Here is a 19,322-nt window from a genome sequence, read left to right on the forward strand (position 1 = left end):
AAGGAGCAAAATCTTTTCGAGGCAGCCACGGTCCGGAGGGAAGCAGGAATTACCGGGAGAAGATTTTAAAACGAAAAAATTGGAAATGAGGTAAAAACTCCGTCAGCTTGAAGGAGAGGCACCTTATCCTTTCACTAGGTCTGTTATTTATCATATTCAGGCCAAATTAAACAGTCGAAATTATTTAGACGGCATATTTCGTATCAATTCATAGTCGTTTTTTGTTCGTAAACTGCTTAAAAATATTGTGTTTCATTTTTATTAAGTTTGCGTGTTTACAGATGTACCAGAGCGCGCGGACACCACGAATAGCGTAGGGAATATCCTTTTAAAAGAAAAAAAAAATCAGAAAGAATCCGGAAAATACACCAAAAATTAACTTAGTAATCTGATTTGTCCACGAAAATCAATTCCATTTTTTTTCATATGGTATTTTCGTTTTCTGCGTGTAGTGTCCTATAATCCTACATATTTTATTGAAAATGGAAAATAATAATTTGTAAATTGTGATCCAGAGTTTATTCAAGCAAATGTTACAAATTATTTCCGTTATTTGCATCGTTTGGATTGTTCTGTTGTTGGATAGGATCTTCTGCACTTTTAGTTTTGTAGATATACCAGGAGATTGCGCAAAGCATTCCCAAAAATCCACCTAAAAACAAATTATTTTATTTGTTAGAACAGATTCTAATTATTGGAAAAGCACTTACTGTATAAAACACAATTAAAAATTAAAGAAAGGTCTTCCTCGGACAATTTGCTACTTGCAATCGGCCACAGAAGAAAATCAGAAATCAATACGCCAAAAAACGCCGCCAAATGGTTCAGCGGGGAATTGCTGCTGAACACGATGACTATTAACCCTAAAACGTTGTAAATAGAGCAGGCTAAAACAACAATTAAATTACATTCAAGAAGGTTTAAGATATTTTCAAATTTACTTATCAACACGAAGATGAAAACACAGATTTTTTTACACATCGATGAATCGCGTTCGAAAGCGGCATGCTGCGAGTTATCCTAAAAATTATTGTTTAGCAAACACCGCTATTTATTGAGAAATTAAGAACTCACCGCAGCAACCAGTGGATCGAATTTAAGTGGCATTTTCGTGGCAAATTCCAAAGATTCAGGGTTTGGCTTCGATTCCGGAGAGTGTGGAATAACCTCGGACTCCTGTTTAAAATATAAGATTAATATACGTTAAAGATATTTTGGCTCTGAATACAAACTATTGGAATGACGCAAGTTTGAGGTTGCTCCATGTTTCGCCTTTATCAAATATAAAAACGATTCAACGAAGGAACGAAATAGTTGTGACTATAAAATAATGTTATCAATTTATTATTACGCTAGTGCTGTAGATTTTAAAAAATAGTGGGGGCTCTTTATTTTTATTTCGCTTGAATTTTTAATATTAGAGTAGTTCCTCTATTTTCTGAAGTCATTTTATGCAATCTTAAAAATATGCTTTTGTTATTCCGGTAAGCGTTGGGAAAACATATTACAATGAGGCATTGCGTTATAAAAGTGAGCGTCAGTCTATCATTTGATTGAACGCATCTCAACATTAATTTTGAAAGATGAATGCTACAAAGAGAGTACTCCAAATGGACGAAGTAAGATTCAAAAAAATTGAACGTCAAGCGGTGGATTAATTCTCATCACTATATTTTTCACTCTCTCGAAAAGACGACGCTCTCGTGATCGTGACCTTTGCCATTTTCTTGTTCGGCCCCAACGCTAAACGCATATCAATTCCATCCAAGCACTCAACGAGAGGTTGTGAAATAATAAATTAAAAAATAACAATGTAACGACAAAGGAAAAAATCACGCGTGTCTGCCATAATTAATGTGAAATTGGTCTGATATTTCGAAGTCAACAAAATGTATTACAACATGTTAGGTAAAATATGCCCCTTGAGTTAATTTACTGCAAATACACCAAATTATATTTTTTTATTGGGTTACGTGTTCTTCTGCTTTGAACTATTTATCTCTCATCAAGTCAATCAACTAACTGAGCAGCTTTTTTATAAATAAATACACTCTCTTCCTGCGTCAAGGTTGTTCCAGGAAGAGCACACTAATCCGTAAATTAAAGGCATTCACATAAATTTACCTAATAAGCCTCAGACACGAGCAGAGTTTGCTTTAAAATACCATGTCAGTGCCGGCCGAGAGTGAGTGAAATCGCGCGTGTTTGCATTTTTAAAAGACGCCGGCTGCCAGCGCGAACGAGACTCTTATTCCCCTGCGACACAGAACTGAGAAAAAAACGTAAAAATCCCCAGAAGTGATAGCTCACTGCTATTTTAGACTATTCACTATCAGGATTTTTAAATTTGATTAAAAAGTTTTCTTTAAATTTGGTTTTGGAGCGTGTGTAGTGGATTCTTATCAATATATCTTTCACTCTCTCTCGTGACCGTGACCTTTGCCATTTTCCCTCACTCAGCGACGTAAAATTTAAAAAAAAAACACGTGAGCAAGATAATGTGTGGCAGTCAGGGGGTTCATCAGAGTTATTTAATGGATTATTTTTCGCGTTGTTATTTTAACCAGTTAAAATCAAATTAGTCCTTTTTTTAATTAATTTACTACATACACTCGCTCTCCACATTTTTATTTTTGGGTTCAATTTTTTCTCTCTTGTATAATTGTTTATCGCAGATAGAGATGGAGAGAGGTCAAGATCAAAGTGACAAAGTAGCCTTTTTGACCTCTTATTGTGCGATGCTTATAAATTTCTTGCGGCACGTAACTCAATTATTTTAATAATTACAATTATATAGAGTAAATTCATAAAAATAATCAATACTATTATTGGACAGTCTATGAGTTTAAAACTCACATAATCATTGACCTCGCTCCCATATCAGCATAGAAATTATCCAAAACCCCGAATTAGGCCATGTAGCTGCTTGGCAACAGCAACCGAGCATCTATTATCTTCGCAGTTTACTCGTTGCCCTTGAAACAAAATCGTTTGCCCTTTCCTTTGCGGATCTTGTCTGATATAAAAAGGCGCTCGTGAATAATGCGATCAGTCTAAAACAGCAGCGGACCATCTCTTCTGGTAAGAAATCACTTTTTCTTGTTCTATTTAGCTCCGTGACAATTGTTGCAACCAATTGTCACATGACTGTTCATCTGCGGTGGAAATTTTTATAAAATCATTAACCTGAGACAACCAAATCACAGTTCTATTTGAAAATTTTAAATTTAGTATTTTTTTTATTATTTGTGAGTGTATTCATCGCGTTTTATGCATGTTTCCCCTTTTAAAATTTTGTTTGCTCTACATTATTTCTATATCGCGGCTGCATATTTTATAAGGGTTTCGTTCCTTTTGTCTACAGTTTAAACATGACTCCATTTTCCGTCGCCATATTCTTGCTGGGCCTTTCATCGCTGGCCGCCGCCACCAACTTCACCCAAGTCTTCGAATGGAAAGAATTGGACTTCGAGTGGCCGTCAGAGGCGAGCAGGGCAAAGGCCTTAGAGGACGGAACTTACGACCCGGCGAAAATTTATCCTCGTTACATTGCTGTCCACGGTTCAAGAATCTTCCTCAGCCTTAAGGAATCGATTAGCATTCCGGCGACTCTGGTGTCTCTGCCGACGAGCAGCGCCTCCTCCGCACCTCCGAAGCTCACCCCTTTCCCTTCGTTGGACTTGCATCTGAATGTAAGTAGCAAATAAAAATTATATTTCAGAGTACAAAGTAAAGGGGAATATCTGCCATTTGCGCAATTCATGATTATTTTCGGAAAAGCCAACAACTCGATATATCGTTTTGCAGGAATCGGGAAACTGCGAAAAGATCAACCGGGCAGAAGGGCTGCAAGTGGACTCCGTTGGCAGGTTGTGGGTGCTCGATCAGGGACTCTCTGCTTCCAATTGCAGTGCCAAACTATGGATTTTCAACTTAAACAACAACGAAACCGAACTGATTCATCGATTTTCCTTCACTGACCAGATGCACGACTTGGTGATCGACGAAACACCCAACGGAACCTTCGCCTACATCGCGCGGTGGAGTGAACCACACATCGTCGTGTTTAATTTGGAGAGGAATGAATCTTGGATCGTGGACACGCCAGGAGTCGAGGTTGTGTCCATCGCCATGTCCCCTAAGGAGGAACGGAGACAGCTCTACCTCGAAGAGCTGTACAAGGATGAATTGTTTTCAATTAGTGTCGCCGCACTCCGCAACGGAACTCGAACAGCAGAACCGGAACTAATCGGAAAGTGGAAAGGAACACCATATAGAATGCTGGTGGACAACCACGGGACCTTGCATGCCGCCATTTTGTCGGAGGATTACGCTTCATCTTGGAACACATCCCAGCCTTTTAAGGAGCAACGTTTTTATGAGGTACGAAATAAATCAATTTAAATAATTTCTTATTTGTGATCAGAATATAATTATCTGCCCTGCATCTCACTGTTTTAAATAATTCCGCTTAATTTCAATGAATTTCGATTGCTAAGTTGGTTCATTGCTTTGTTTTAGGTCGCTGATCTGGATTATATTTGGCCGTTTACTTTTACCTTGGACCAAATTGGAACTCTTTGGATGACAGTGTTTGATAACACAAAAACGCCAAGATTCAGGATTTTAAAGGCCTCGCCAGGTAAATTTCCTTGGCGCTAGTAATTCGGAAATTCGTTACTTAAATACTCCTTCTTTCTCCCTTATTGAATTGCCGCTTGAATTAGTTAAAGAGTTATCTTGCTCACCCTGAAATTTTCTCGAAAATTAGTCAATAATAGAACCCTCGATTTAAAAAAATATCACGTTATTTGTATTAATCAATGTTCTTTAATTTTAGAATGGCCCAAGAGTAATACTGCCTAAGGTCTGGAGAGTCCCTTTGCAAGGTTGGATGGAAAACTGCGACCCACCCTGGCTATGCGTCCACGGCACCTTCGACCATCCCTGCCCACCCGACCTCATGCAAAGAACGATTGTAGCCTCGAGTAGTGATTTTAGTTGGGATATTAAATGTTTACTGGGAAGTTATTTGCGAGTTTTTCTTTACACCAAAAACCTGAACAGCATTAGTTTTTTAATACTCTGAGTGCGAATTTTAAGTCGATCAACTCTTTTAGCAGCTCTATTAAAACGCCAAAAAAGAAAAAAAAATTGTTGCACATTTTGGAATTTTTAAGGTCGAAACTACCCTCCGTCCGGCTCATAGGGGAATGGAGAGGAAATCACGGATGGCTTAGCACATCAAATAATTATATTTAAAACAAGTTTTTCCCCTAAAATAATTACAAAACACATGTTGAAGAGGATATTATATCTTATCTTATAAAAATGCCATCAGTTGGTGCTCATGGCAGGATTTTCAGGTACTGCGCCGATTCAGAAGAAGTGTCATCGAAACGTGGTGTGGAGTAATCCGGTGCAACTTCATCGTAGAGAGGTTCCGGTTCAGGAGGGCCGACGTCGTCGTTTTCGACTGGAGCAAGAGGCGCCTCTCCAAAATTCTCGAAAGTCCGCGGCCTCTCAGGCATCGCTTTCACTCTTCTCGCCGATCGCGGGCTGAGACATATCGGCTGCTCGTAGAGACCAGGAGAAGGGGGCGTGGCACCAACCTGGTCGTATTTGACTTCATCGTACAGTCCTTCCTCGGCGCCGACGTTTTCGTACTCGGCGGCGCCTCCCGAATCTCCATATTGGACTTCGTGGTACTCGGGTGGCTCGTTGGGAAAGACGGACATTTCCTGGGTCTCGTTGGTGTTTGATGGAAGGGAATTATTGTTCCTCCTGTGTCTCAGGATGAGCCAAAGAATGACCAGACTCGGCAGGATTACGCAGAACACGATGGAGCAGATCAGAATGACGGATAGTTCTGTAATAGCGGTAAACAGAAGGCATTTAATTGGGTTTTTGGAAGATCGGAATGATAATGTCGTTTTTTTCTAGCATGAGAATATGTCTGTCATCACAATCAAAAAATTTAGTCGAAAGTATATTGAAAATTGGTTCTCTAACGGTTTCTGCAATGCATTGAATGGAATTTTGAAATTATTAATTATTTAAATAATCTCAAAAGCACTGGAAACCTTTTTTCATTATTTTTTGCATTAAAAAGTTGTCTCTGTTCAGATGAAACTCACCTGGCGAGGCTTTGAGAGATTTGGCTCCGACTGCAGCCTTCAAAAGCCTGTATCTTGGCTTTCCTTTGTAGTTTAACGAAATCATCCAAAGGGTTCCATTTTGGTCCAGGGCAAAAGTAAAGGGGCAAGAGGATTCCAGACCAGTGTCCTATAATAAGCAATTGCACCGGCTCAACGATAGTGAAAACTACGAAAAGTGATTGGTAGTTGAATGAAAAATATATTATTGAAATGCAACAGTTAGATTTTGATCCTGTTAAAAAATAAATCATTTCGCGTATGTGAGCTAGGACAAGTTTTAGATTAAATTAAAGTTGAGACCAACGATAGTTTATTTTTCCTGCCACAAAACACTGCACGATTTTTTTTATTAAATTTTAACTTCCTGCGACTATAAAAGCACAAGAAAATATGTATGTAGAATAATTTCCGTCTCTGACTAACGAACCCGTTTTAGTACAAATTAATCCAAACTAATATTTGAATGTAATTGGCTGATTCATTAGGAGATATTTAATATCCAGATTTCAAAAATCATAATTTTGAATTACTGAACTTGACTTTCGCCAAACTAGATCAAAATTGTGTATTCTGTACTGAAACGTTATTTTAAAATGGTGACCTCTCTACCTCATAAAAAGGCTGCTCCTCAAATGGCTGGGATGTGTTCCAGTAGTGTACGTAATTCGCCCTAAAAAAGGCAGCTAACATATTCCCGTTGTTGTCCACCAGAATTCTGCATGGCAGTGCAGTCCATTTTCCGATTAGTTCCGGATTAGCAGTTCTAGTTCCGTTGCGGAGTGTGGCAGTGGAACGAATTGAATACAGCTCTTTCGAGCGCCAATCGCCAAGGTAAAGATGTCTTGGTTCCTCCTTAGGGGACAGTGCAATGGAATAAAACACGATTCCTGGCGTGTCCACTGTCCAAGACTGGTTTCTTTCCAGACTAAACACGACAATGTTGACATCACGCTTATGCAAGATGTAGGCGAAGGTTCCGTGTGGCGTTTCATCCAGCACCAAGTCGTGCATAAAATAGCGAAAAGAAAATCGATGAATTAGTTTGGTTTGATCGTTGTTGATTAAATCGATGGTCCATATTTTGTCATTGCATTTGTCGCTACCACTGTCCAACACCCACAGTCTTCCAACGGAATCCACTTGCAGCCCTTTTGCAACTTCAATTTTGTTGCAGTCTCCATTCCCCTGCAAACAGAGGAAATGATTTTTGACGCAGACGAGCGCATTGTTGCTTTTTGCAACTAAAATTTAAATTGGTGACCTGGCATTGTATTTTTGCAACTTACATTCATGTCCCACGAAGGGAATGGAGTGAGCTTCGGGGCTGCAGAGGACGCGCTGCTCGTCGGCAAGACAACCAGAGTGACAGGAATGTTATTATATTTAAATAGGCTGAGGAAGATCCTTGTTCCGTAGACAGCCATGTATCGAGGTTCAACATTGTCTGGTATGAAAGTTCTATTTTGCAAGACTTCTGTCCTGTTTGCCTCGGAGGGCCACACGTAATCCAATTCATTCCACTCGAAGATTTGACTGAAGTTATCGGCTCCGGTGCATATGGCCAGCGATGAGAGGTCGAGCAAGAAAATGGCGCAAAAGAACGGAGACATTCTTCCAGCTTCTTATTCCAACTGTTCACAAAAGGCACGAAATCAAAAAATAAAACCGTACGTTATTATAACGGGAAATTTTTGAAAGGAACGACGAACGAGCCCATCAAATGTGCAATTTTAAGCCATGCAAACAAAGCTAGAAATAATCTGCAGCCATCTGTAAAAACTCAAACAATTTTAAAATCGCACCAATATGAAAATTTGAGAGAAATTGAAGTAAATTTAAAAACGAAATAAATCCCACGGGTAAAATTATCTTTTCTCGACGGAAACATGAAGCAAACACAACGTGCACATGCCAAAAGTAAAGCAGCTGAACTCAATTTCCAGGATCATAATTACTAAATAGCAATATTTAAATTAAATGGGTGAGGGAAAGCATTAAAAGCGGGGCAAAAAACTGTTTCCTTTGGCGGAGGAAGGCTTGATTTCTTGCTCGAAATTCTTATCGCTCTTTTCGTTCGCGTGGATGCGACAGTCGCGAGAGAATTTGTAAGTAACGAGCATAGCATTGATCCTAGAATTCATTGCTTTTTCAATTTATTTTAATGCTGTTTTTTTATTAATTAAATCAGAATTAAAAACAACAGGCTGCACGGAAGACGGAAGTGGTAATAGACGTACACTCGCTGCCTTTTCTTGATAAGAATTTGAGCAAAGCTGCAAGCAGTTAAAATCTTTTTATTTGTTATTAATAACAATTTAAAAATAAATCGACAGGAATTAGAGGAAAATTTAAAAGAGACTTTTTCCATGCGTCGACCGAAGGAGGTTTGCCAGAGAACGTGCGTCGTCCCTGACTTTCTCTTGAGGCTCAAAAAGAATGGAAATTGCCAAAAAATGTATTTTACGGCTTTATTTTCCCCTTGATCGTAATTAATTTCAAGCAAAAATGTTTTTTGATACAGTAGATAATTTATTATACAAAAAATTAAATAAATAATGCAAAAAACTATATATTTTAAAGATAAAAAAGTAGCCTGTGTCGACAATAAGTTAAGGCAAACATAACTTACCCCGGTGAAAGGGCGCCGCAGGCGGCTGTGCGGCACTTCTTTTGCGCTCGTCAGATCGGTGATTGCCGCTCCGCATCCGCACACTCGCCTCTGCTCGCGTTTTTGATAAGAGTGTTGTGTGGTTTTCCATTTCCATGTCCTCCGCAAACACGTAATTATGCCAAGTAAGGGGGATTTCTAGCAGTGATAAAGAGACCATATAGGTGGTTTTTTGTATTTCCGACAATTCAAACAGTGGGAAGTCCATTTTTCACTCGTCAAAAAGGAAAAAATAAGCGGCGGAAGAGTGCGGTCAATCTCCAAGGCGTGAACACAAATCAGAATCGTGGTATGCTTTCTTTCTATTCTACTTGATTAGCTCTCAAATTTGAAAAGTGCAACACGCTTTTTCTCTTAACTATTCTGAATTTCCTATTAACCAGAAAAAATATATCAGAGTAAAGTGAATGCGCGCGCTCCCCATCATAGCAGAAGATAACGAGCTCTGAACTGACAATGAGTTGCCCTAGTGATGAGTTTTAAGGTCGCAACCGGAAGATGGCGCTACAAATACTGTTTCCAGTCGGGACTAAATCAGAGAGTAAGAACTTGACCGCTTCACCACCATGTGTCCTTTTTCCCACCGCTTTCCTAAAATAATGCAGAGCACCAGGATATTCGAGCGTTGATAAAGTGCCGCTGAAAGGAAATAATTTAACCTCAGCCGCAGAAACATGCGAGTGAAATGAATGCTGTGAACTGGAAAGGAAACAAACCGATGAACACTATACATGGGTTTTTATCGCCAAAGTGAGAGAGCCGGAGCCGGAGCAGGGCGCCCTTGCGTCCTTTTTACAAGTCGACCTGGGACGGTGGTTTCCCTTTGCAGGGGTCGTTTGATGTGCCAGGCTACCGAGAGCCTGAGGTGTCTAATGGGCCAATTTTAAGTTCAAAGGAAATTAATAATTAATTGCCTTGCAAATTATTGAGACCAAGATCAAGTGCTTTCAGATAATATGTTAAGTTCGGTGCTTGGCAAACAAAGGAGGATTTTTAATCAATATAGTTTTGTAATTATTGTTTTAATTTACAATTTTTTGTTAGAAAAATATTATTTAATCGGGTAGAGAAAGAGAAAACCGAATAAAATTTTTGAACAGAAGAAGTTGCAGCTGTCAAATAGGATTTAAGGAATTTTGTCTTCTTGAAATAGCAGAGATTTCTCTCTTTGAATAAAAAATACAATGGACTGATCCCTCCCAGGTAGAGTTTACGCAATCTCATCCCCGTTTCCCCTCTTTTCAATTGTTGCTCAGCATTGAGCAGGGCCGGACGTTTTTGTCGACCGCTGCGATTCCGATTTTTTTCCGGAATTTCCTGCAACTGTAACATTTCATTTTTAAGGTAAAGTATTGCATAATATACGAGATATGATTTTAAAACTTTCGCCTTTCTAATAGCCATCAGCCCTAAATTAAGGCATGCAGAAAAACTTTCGTAATTTCATATATTGATTTATTTTATCACGCGTGTATTTTGTTCATTTTTTAATGTAAAACAAGAATATTTGTCTGCCAATCAACCAAAATCGATTTCATATAGTAAGCGAAAAAATCTCTGAAATCCGACGGAAACGTAAAAAACCGTTACTTTGGTCGTTTTTGAGTAAACCAATCCAAAAGTGCCACAAGAATGCAACTGACCAATCAGAGGAAGGATGAGCGGCTCCCTGATTGGCTGATTATGACGATGCGTTCGCCTAAAAGATCGAGACGGCAGCGCCACAGTATTAATGATTGGTCGCCGGCGTTTTCGTGGAATCTTTTGATTGGCCAACACAAAAAAAAACCGCCAAAATAAACGGTTTTACGTTATCACCGCGATTAACGACAAGGTTGTTCCGAATTTGAAAAGCAGAATAATACAACTAAACTCGTTTGTAGGGATTGAGAACGTGTATAAAAAGCGAAGAAATGGAGAGCCCTGTACCAACGTGTACCAAAATCGCTACCCCGACCGAGAAGCAGCAGGAAAGGAGCTTCCAATTCGACGACCTCCATTGGCTTTTGATCTGCATCGTGCTCTTGTTGGGTTCCATCATTATTTGGCTCTTTCTCAAACCGAAGAAGTACACCTCGATTGCGAACCGGAACCAGGAAGAGGAAATATCGTTCGCCAGCACCGAATCGTCAGACGTGTACCAAGAAATCCCAGACGTACCCGCAAATGACGACGACGGCGCCAACCTTGCATTGCAACCCGCCGAAACGAACGACGTTCACTACCTTCCAATGCGCCCCATTTTACCAGGCAAAAGGAACAACAACGTGTACGTGGAAATGCGCCCTGCACCTCTACCAGCCATGCACGCGGAAACAAACTACATCAATGTTGCCCCTCTGCCGAAAATTGGCAGCCTTCCGAGGGCTAACCTGGCACAGGCGGACTCTGCTCCAGAGAGACAGCCCAGCCAGGAGGAATTGATAAATGAGAAAGAGCGACGAACTTGGTTTTAAATCCTAGCAAAGAAGCGATGGACAATGCGAATGTTTCGCATTTGAAACATTCTATTTGAATTTCCATGTCTAAATTCTTTTTGATTGCATCCAATTTCTTTAGAAATCTAAGCAGAAATATATCGATAAATTTTGCAATCATCCACTTGAATTCTTATTGAAAAATATACCTAATAAAAAAGTAAATACATATATAGGTGACCGGCAGGACTTCAAAGAGAAACAGGTTGCGTATATTCGCAATTTAAATTTTATTTTTCGTACTGGAGTCCAGCAGGTTATGATCTGCATTAGTTGTGACCGGTCAGTAGTCAATATGGCGTCGAATTTTATAATTGTTTGAATATTCGACCATTTTTAAGCTGCGCAGTAAACGTTTGCGCATCTTAAGCATGCGCAGTACGTCCAGATCGCTTCTCCATCTCACAGGGAGGCTGAAACTCATCATTTCTGTATAAGAGGAAATAACTATATTAGTGATTAAATCACGATGACTGTCTGCTCATGATAATGCAAAGTTTGGTTATTAAATTATTGTGAAAACATTTTCATCGCTATGCAAAATTTAAAATCTACAATCGCGCGGTGCTTTTGCGTTCTCCATGTTTTTGCTCTCTTTTAACAGAAAGCCTGTTTGTGGTGGACGTGAGTCCGGATGTGCATGCGGTGTGCGCGCATGACGGAATTGAAGCGTAACTATAGAACTAGAGCACTTCCATAAGAACTGCTCTCGCCAAATTATTTCAGCAAAAGAAAACAATCTGTCAGGTTTTTTCATTTCTCTTCCAAGTCAATGGGGCAACCTGCCCTTTCTGAAAGAATCCTGACCGGCCTTCAACCTTCTGGGCAACAGTAAAGTCAATTTATTATACAATAACTTTCTGCAGTCTTTTTGCAAATTTTGAAACTTAAAATGTGCTGTGCTTGAGCTCTCTTGAGTATAGTTTTGCTCTATTTAGATAGGAAGTCTGTTTGAAACCATTTTGTGGTGGACGTGACTTTACGTGAGTCTGCATGTGCCTGGTGTGCGCGCATCAAGGCAACGAAGCCGGACAAGCACTTCCGTGAAAACTGCTCTTGCAACATTATTTCAGCAAAAGCACAAGCTGACAGGAAACAGTCTGTCTGGTCGCTGGTGTTGAACATCACTTTTAACAGAGTGAAAACGCAACATGGTTGTGGTGAAAAGGCTCCTTTTTCGAGTCCTGCTTCTGCTCTCCCTCCTTGTAATCGTTGCAGGTTTGTTTAGAATGTGTAATATGCAGGACTGGACTTACGTTATATTTTCTTTAGAGGTTTGGGGTGCAACCACTCGCAGGAAGAAATCAACCACCACAACCCCGAAAAAAAGGATCAGGAAATCAACAACTAGAACAACAGTCAAGTCAACGACCACCAGTCCGAAAACCGAGAGTCCGATTTATCAATTTTGCAGAAACTACAATCGAATAAAAAAGGTTTGGTTCGTAATTTAACTGCAATTATTTTTATAATGTTTTTTTAATAAATCAGAAAGTGCACGACACGGCACAAAGTGAAGGTTAACCATCATTTTTCTTTTATTTTACATATTTAAATTTGTATACCTTATTCAAAGATTTCATCATAGGAACACGTGGTAAATAATATCTTGGGTCAAAAGAAAAAAAATTCAATTAATTTGCGTCAAAGATTTCATAACCGAAATATTTGACGATCGAGACAGGCAGCACGGATCATTCTATCAAAGGGGCAGAAAACAGTTGAAATTTCATTTTGAAAGCTTTTACAAAGTAAACAGTACAGTATATTATATTCCGAAACTTAGAATTAACTCGATATTTTCCCTTCAAATAGGTTGAGTACGACAGAGCAGTGGAGGCGTGTTTGTACCGGAAACTGCACCTGCTGGCGCTCGACACGGCCGACGAAATCGATGATTTTTATTTTTACTGGAGGGGAGAAATAGTTGGATATGGTAATTACTCCGGTCTAAATTAATAATTTTAAAATATAACCTTTTGTTTCAGAGGACAGAGAGTTTTTGTGGACGAGTGCAGCGCCGTGTTCGAAAAGCGATCCGCTGAACAAAGCCACGAATTCATGCTCCAGCGTCACCTGGTGTCCAAACAACGTGGAAACTCGACTTAACTACACGTTGAATTTAAGCAACTTTACTCGGCCCTACTGCATTATTTTTAGAACCACGGGGAAAAAATTCGAACCGATGGATTGCTCCTTTAAATCTATTTTTTCGTGCGAGGTGATTCAAGTCGTTAGCTTCTTTAATAAATATATTTGCATTCTTGGATTTAGTCAGCGTGCTCGAGGCCCATTTTACCGCCAAAGAATGAGTGCCAGAAAGATGTAAATGGAAATTAATGAGATGTGAATAATTAAGGAAACAATGAAATTTTGGCAGGAGTCCTTATTTGAAGTAATTGGCGGGAAAACCTACCTTGGAAAAGGTTCCTTTTGAATTTTCCATTTAGAAACATTTAAGAATTTTAAAACAGAACATAACATCCGTGGCACGTGGGAGCAAACCAAATTTGGCTTTTATTTCCTTGGAGAGAAATTGGTATTTTTCATAAAAGTTTCCCAAACAAATTAAAAATATATTCTCGAAGGTGAACTGGAAGGAGAATTGGATGACATGCTGCAGTCTGGGCCTCAAACCTTTAGCTGTGACGAACGATCTTTGGGACCATTTCAAGAAAGCGAATAACTGTAAATATCTTTACAAATCGTTCCCAAATATGGTTTTTGGACGTAGCCCCCATCCTTTTCGCCACAACCATGTTGGGTTTTCGCTCTGTTCAAAGTGACTTTCAACGCCAGCGACCAGACAGACTGTTTCCTGTCAGCTTGTGCTTTTGCTGAAATAATGTTGCAAGAGCAGTTTTCACGGAAGTGCTTGTTCCACTTCGTTGCCTTTATGTGCGCACACCAGGCACATGCACACTTCATATAAAGTCACGTCCACCACAAAATGGTTTCAAACAGACTTCCTGTCTAAGCAGAGCAAAACTACACTCAGGAGAGCCCAAGCACAGCACATTTTAAGTTTCAAAATTTGCAAAAAGACTGCAGAAAGTTATTGCATGGTAAATTGACTTATTTACTGTTTGCCAGAAGATTGAAGGGCGGTTAGGATTCTTTTGGAAAGGGCAGGTTGCCCCATTGAATTGGAAGAGAAATGAAAAAACCTGTTGAAAGATTGTTTTCTTTTAATGAAATAATTTAGCGAGAGCAGTTCTTATGGAAGTGCTCAAGTTCTAGTTACTCTTCAATTCCGTCATGCGCGCACACCGCATGCACATCCGGACTCACGTCCACCACAAACAGGCTTTCAAGAGAACAAAAATATGGAGAGTGCATGGACAGATGGTCAATTTTCGTTTTTAAAACGAAAATCAGTGAAAACGTAGAAATCGTTAATTAGGCGGATATTTTCCGTCACTAGCGCCACAAGAACGTCGGCGACCAATGAGAGAAGCGAGTGAAACAGCTGTAGCTTTGGTTTACTGTCGCTGCTGTCTCGATTAGGCCAATCAGAGACGGAGAGAGCACCCGATGGGTCGTCGGCGTTCTGTGTAACGGTTTGTGATCGGTCCAGACCCTAAATACCTCCAAAGTTTTACGTTTCCGCCGATTTTTGGCACGTTGAGTGGGAAAAACCTGATTCGAAGATCCAGTGATCGATTGGCCCAGTCTAAAAACCACTTTTTTGCAGCCGTGCAGAATTTGGTTTACTGGTCGGCAATGAATCGAAATGGATGTCCTCTTCACTTCGAAAACTTCCTCCACAACTTATCAGCAACGTCCCTAAATAGTATACATGGAATCAGGAAAGGAGGGTCTTGCGTGGCCGTTTCGTTTCGAGAAAAAGTCAACATTGAGATTGACCCTGCTATAGTATTTAAGACCACCGCCTGCGCATCCAAACTGCTGTTGGGCTGCGAAGAAACGGAAAAGACCTTCGAAATCAGGGTTAAAAATGTTTAAAACTTTTTTTGTATCTCAAATTTATCTGGTTCAAGGAGGACACAATAAGCAACTGCGACCTTCCAGAGTGCACAGGGCTACCCGATTGCGTAATGGAAGTACGATTGCGAATCCTAGGAACTTTTGACAAAATTATTGAGATTTTTTGCAGCATGATTTTTTCCTAAAGCGACCCTTTCGAGTCTTGCTTGGTGAGTTAGGAATTAAAACATTCAAACGAAACTTTAAATTCAATTGAAAGCACCCTGGCGTTTCGGCAATTGGCATTCATGTTGCGACAACAGCATCCTTGAGTTGCATGATGAATATGTAATGAATTTACAATATTAACTATTGGATTTACAAAATTCTTAAATCAGGGCACTTGGGACGAGGCTTACAAACGGTGCTGCTCCCTTGGAATGGACCTCCTCTCAGTCCACAATTCAGCCAAGCAATACTGCTTGGGCAATCCTTACAGTTGAGCTTTTATACAAGTAATTTTCAGCAATTAATAGAGAAAATAATAGAAAATAGCAATTCGAATGAGAAAGGGTATCTGCCATTCCGAACAGAAGCCTGGACGGCGGGGCGGGACATCGATTCTTGTCGCGGACAATTGCGATGGTGCACCAGCTACCTGAACGACTACCTGAAAAATGACCTGACGTGGAAAAAGGGCCATGATCCGAGATTTGCGAACAACTCGTGCGTCTACATCGATTTTGGGGATCCAGTTGAGCCTAGTCTGGCGTTGGCCGACTGCTCGGAAAAGAAACAGATCATCTGCGAGGTTTGTTTTGTCAGAATAATGGGATTAGGGTTTAATTAACTTTTTTGCATAAAAGGCGCCCATGGGAGTTGGATTCAAATCGCAGATGCACTATCACTCTTGCAGGAGAAATTTCAGAGTTAAAGAAAGTATTTCTTTATTTTCTTTCTTTGCTGTTCAAATTCTTTTTATGTTAACTATAAAAGGCGATGCTGTGAAAATGTGGAACACTGGCGATTTGAGCAGAACCAGTTACGCAGCTAAAGTGAAACCAAAAAATAAATGAAAATTCTATGTATGTAATTGTTTAATCCGTCTTTCAGAAAATGATTCAATGCCTAGCAGAGCACATAGGACTGGTTAAGTCGAGGAAAAGTTATTGAGATTAATTAATAATTTAATAATTAAAACCCAGGTGTACAACTCAACCAAAATCAACTTGCACGTTTACCTGAAATTGTTGTCAAGAATGATGCATCCCATGTAAATATAAATCAAGCAGTTTTAAATGAGAAATCCATTTTTTTCTAAAGTAACGCTGAATTGGAGAAAAAAATGGACACCAACCGAATAAAGTGGAACAGGTTTTCCAAACATCTTAACGGTGAGAAGAACAGAATCTTAGACGATGCGTTTGGTGATGAATCAAGGGACGGCCAATACTCGGTCCACTTTGATTTTGCTACTGAAATGATGAACAAACTCTACGAATGCAGAGAAATCAATAGTATGTATAGTCTTGCTGAAGTCAATGGGAAAAACGGTAGCGGATTGCACCATTTAAAATTTCGTGATTTAACAAAATTATCACGAAAAGTCAGAAATTGTAAATGAACGGGGGTGCCATCTGCTGTTGCTCTGCGAACTTTTAATCATTCTTTTTAAAGTAACGAATGAGGAAACGTTTGCGTTTGACTTCCTGGTGTGTCTCCTTCAGACCAAAACGTTGGACGCAGCTACTGGAAAATCTACAGTTTTAACTTTGAAGTATTTCTCTTTACCCTATATTTGCTTACAGGACCTTAAAATTTGTTTTTTCCACCGATATCTTAGCGAGTCAGTGTGATTCCCGCGGAAAACGATCCTAACTCACCGTGCATGACGTTTGCCAATATTTTGAAATATGATACTTCTTGCATTCCACGTACGGTTTTCTCTTTTATTTTTCTTTTTTAATTTTCTTTTAAAAGTGGATGGCTTTCTTCCGCTGAATGAATCAAGATCTTTTCTTACCCTGACACCGTTCAACAAAACAATGGTTCTATATTTTGCACAAATTTTTCATTTAAATTTTTCATATTATTTACTCTAGTTCAACTCGTCATCTTTCACCGCGTGTTTGGAAAGGAATGGCTCGCTGCCTTACGCGGAAACCAAACAGGAGTTTGAAGTGATCTACAATTATATCAGAAGTGAGAAATTCAAAGAAATAAAACCCATTGCTAACATTAAATCAAAGGCGTGGCTCCGACGCTGACTATAATCTGGGACCAAGGATTCTACGACAAGCTGAACGATAAATTTATGTGGTGCAGCAGCGACTTCATCCCCTTCGGACCAAAGGCAAATATTCCGATCCCTGTCGCCGTGAACGCGACGACCAAAGAGGACTTCGTGATGCTGGTCTCGCTGCCGGGTGCGACGCCAAATCTGCACGCCGTCCCCGCCACCGAGCAGCTCATGTACCAAACCCTAGTCTTTTGCCGCTTACCAGATTACGTGGTGTACGAGTGCTTGACAAGAATGGAAGCCGAGTGGGATGAGTTCTTAAAGCTTTACGATTATTAGAATTGGGAATTAATTTTTCAACATTACATTTATTTTGGCCTAGAAATTCCAAAACATGTAGCCTGGTTTGTGACATATTCTGTAATTGTTTTTATCTGACTGCATTATTGTTCCGAATTGTAAAAAGCAAAGTAAATAATTAAAAATTGATTTAAAAAAAAAATATTTTTCTTTGTTTTCCGAGTTTTTTTAAGCTAGTTAAATATGAAAATTTCTTATCGGCAGATTCCTAATATGACGTTTTAGAACCTTCCGAATCGAGATGACTAAATTTAAATAATTGCTGAATTAGACCAATTTTTTTAATCATTTTCATTGTGTACTTGTTTGAACTGCGGAAAGAGTCGTGCGTTTGCTAAGGTAGGCCTCTAAACTGGTCTGCGTCTGCATTGACGCGAGAAGAGTCGCGGCAAAACAGTGGTCAGTCTGGAAAATGAGGTTGGCACATGAGTGTGGTCAATCTTTAAGGCGAGAACACAAATCCGAATCGGGGTGCTTGATAGATCAAATTTGGAAAACACAACGAGAAAACTATATGAATTTCTTTGGTGAAGTAGGAAGGCCATTTTCGCTTTAAATGACAGTTATTTTATAACTTTAAAATTAAATTTAAATATTCTTGACGGCCTATGATGAGGGAGGAAAAAATGTGTGTTGAGATGCACTCTTTACTTTATTTCCATGCCTTAAAACATTCAGAGTATTTGGTAGATTAAGAAAAATACAAAACAGGATCCTTTTGCACTTGCGACAATTTATTAACTGTTACAAATAAGCCTCTTGAATCGAAAAGAGATAAACCAGAAGGATTTTGAATTTTTTGAAGCTGAGGAACGGTTCCTTGACGATCTCTACGATATGAAATTTACAGTTGAAATGCCGGAGGGATGAATTTTAGATCATTATGTGCGCGTCGGAATAACAATCAAGTTGGGCTGTAGGCAATCTTACTAAATAATATTCTATTCATTATATAGTGCAAGCCGTTTTGATATTTCATCTCGTTAATGATATCTTTCATTCTTGCTTCGTCAGTTTTTCTTTTGTTTTTACTGAATTATTTAAATTAAATTTCAATTACAACAATGCTTGACTTAAGTTGAGCCATAAATTAAATTATTTTTATTTGCTAAGGTTGCAAATAAAAAGGAAATGTAATTAGAACCGTTCCTTTTAAAGCTATAAGACCTCTACTGTACTTTAAGAATAAAAATCTACCTGTAGAAGCAAAATACTGCTAGAGAGCGAACTCACCCCTGACGTGTGTTTCTCGCGCAGCCCCTCTCTTCTCGTTGCAGCTGCAGCTCATTGTCAGTCAGAACGTCGAGCAGTGCACACGTCGGCCCTCTGCTGTTGTTATCACCACATTTTCTCGATTCTTGCAGCCTCGGTTCTCCGTAAGTCTCTTAATAAATCTCATTTTAAATAATTATGTTAAATAATTATTCTGATGTCTCAACCCTCTTTCGTCCCATTCTCTCTCTAAAATCCGAATTGCTTCTATAAAAACTAGA

At 39.4% G+C, this 19,322-nt stretch overlaps 4 protein-coding genes and 1 long non-coding RNA gene across 5 annotated transcripts; 3 read left to right on the top strand and 2 right to left on the bottom strand.

Moving 5' to 3' along the window:
• Nucleotides 1-764: 764 nt before the first annotated feature.
• Nucleotides 765-1,278, bottom strand: LOC135935362 (uncharacterized). Its single transcript, XR_010574208.1, has 3 exons — nucleotides 1,075-1,278; nucleotides 942-1,020; nucleotides 765-887 (listed from the first exon to the last, which is right to left on the bottom strand). It is a non-coding gene; the product is annotated as an uncharacterized LOC135935362 (long non-coding RNA).
• A 1,754-nt stretch (nucleotides 1,279-3,032) lies between these two features.
• LOC135935913 (protein yellow-like) lies at nucleotides 3,033-5,031 on the top strand. Its single transcript, XM_065478542.1, has 5 exons — nucleotides 3,033-3,081; nucleotides 3,365-3,692; nucleotides 3,808-4,383; nucleotides 4,522-4,642; nucleotides 4,841-5,031. Exons 2-5 carry the CDS (start codon nucleotides 3,372-3,374, stop codon nucleotides 4,864-4,866), a joined length of 1,044 nt encoding a protein of 347 aa, XP_065334614.1. The 5' UTR covers nucleotides 3,033-3,081; nucleotides 3,365-3,371; the 3' UTR covers nucleotides 4,867-5,031.
• A 216-nt stretch (nucleotides 5,032-5,247) lies between these two features.
• On the bottom strand, nucleotides 5,248-7,776 carry LOC135937289 (protein yellow-like). The gene is made up of 4 exons (XM_065480435.1): nucleotides 7,445-7,776; nucleotides 6,768-7,343; nucleotides 6,138-6,285; nucleotides 5,248-5,869 (listed from the first exon to the last, which is right to left on the bottom strand). Exons 1-4 carry the CDS (start codon nucleotides 7,766-7,768, stop codon nucleotides 5,349-5,351), a joined length of 1,569 nt encoding a protein of 522 aa, XP_065336507.1. The 5' UTR covers nucleotides 7,769-7,776; the 3' UTR covers nucleotides 5,248-5,348.
• A 4,672-nt stretch (nucleotides 7,777-12,448) lies between these two features.
• Nucleotides 12,449-13,643, top strand: LOC135935998 (uncharacterized). The gene is made up of 8 exons (XM_065478661.1): nucleotides 12,449-12,521; nucleotides 12,576-12,739; nucleotides 12,795-12,822; nucleotides 12,880-12,900; nucleotides 12,954-13,054; nucleotides 13,119-13,239; nucleotides 13,292-13,524; nucleotides 13,578-13,643. The coding sequence occupies exons 1-8, from the start codon at nucleotides 12,455-12,457 to the stop codon at nucleotides 13,641-13,643; spliced, it is 801 nt and encodes a 266-aa protein (XP_065334733.1). The 5' UTR covers nucleotides 12,449-12,454.
• A 46-nt stretch (nucleotides 13,644-13,689) lies between these two features.
• Nucleotides 13,690-17,951, top strand: LOC135936452 (uncharacterized). The gene is made up of 19 exons (XM_065479261.1): nucleotides 13,690-13,729; nucleotides 13,778-13,842; nucleotides 13,892-13,991; nucleotides 14,998-15,254; nucleotides 15,305-15,367; nucleotides 15,421-15,460; nucleotides 15,511-15,578; nucleotides 15,629-15,728; nucleotides 15,779-16,041; nucleotides 16,097-16,169; nucleotides 16,227-16,285; nucleotides 16,344-16,379; nucleotides 16,436-16,503; nucleotides 16,554-16,747; nucleotides 16,908-17,007; nucleotides 17,074-17,164; nucleotides 17,211-17,278; nucleotides 17,333-17,432; nucleotides 17,480-17,951. Exons 3-16 carry the CDS (start codon nucleotides 13,913-13,915, stop codon nucleotides 17,084-17,086), a joined length of 1,413 nt encoding a protein of 470 aa, XP_065335333.1. The 5' UTR covers nucleotides 13,690-13,729; nucleotides 13,778-13,842; nucleotides 13,892-13,912; the 3' UTR covers nucleotides 17,087-17,164; nucleotides 17,211-17,278; nucleotides 17,333-17,432; nucleotides 17,480-17,951.
• The last annotated feature ends 1,371 nt before the right edge of the window (nucleotides 17,952-19,322 follow it).

This window comes from Cloeon dipterum, chromosome 2, assembly GCF_949628265.1.
Source record: "Cloeon dipterum chromosome 2, ieCloDipt1.1, whole genome shotgun sequence".
NCBI classification, from domain to species: Eukaryota; Metazoa; Arthropoda; class Insecta; order Ephemeroptera; family Baetidae; genus Cloeon; species Cloeon dipterum.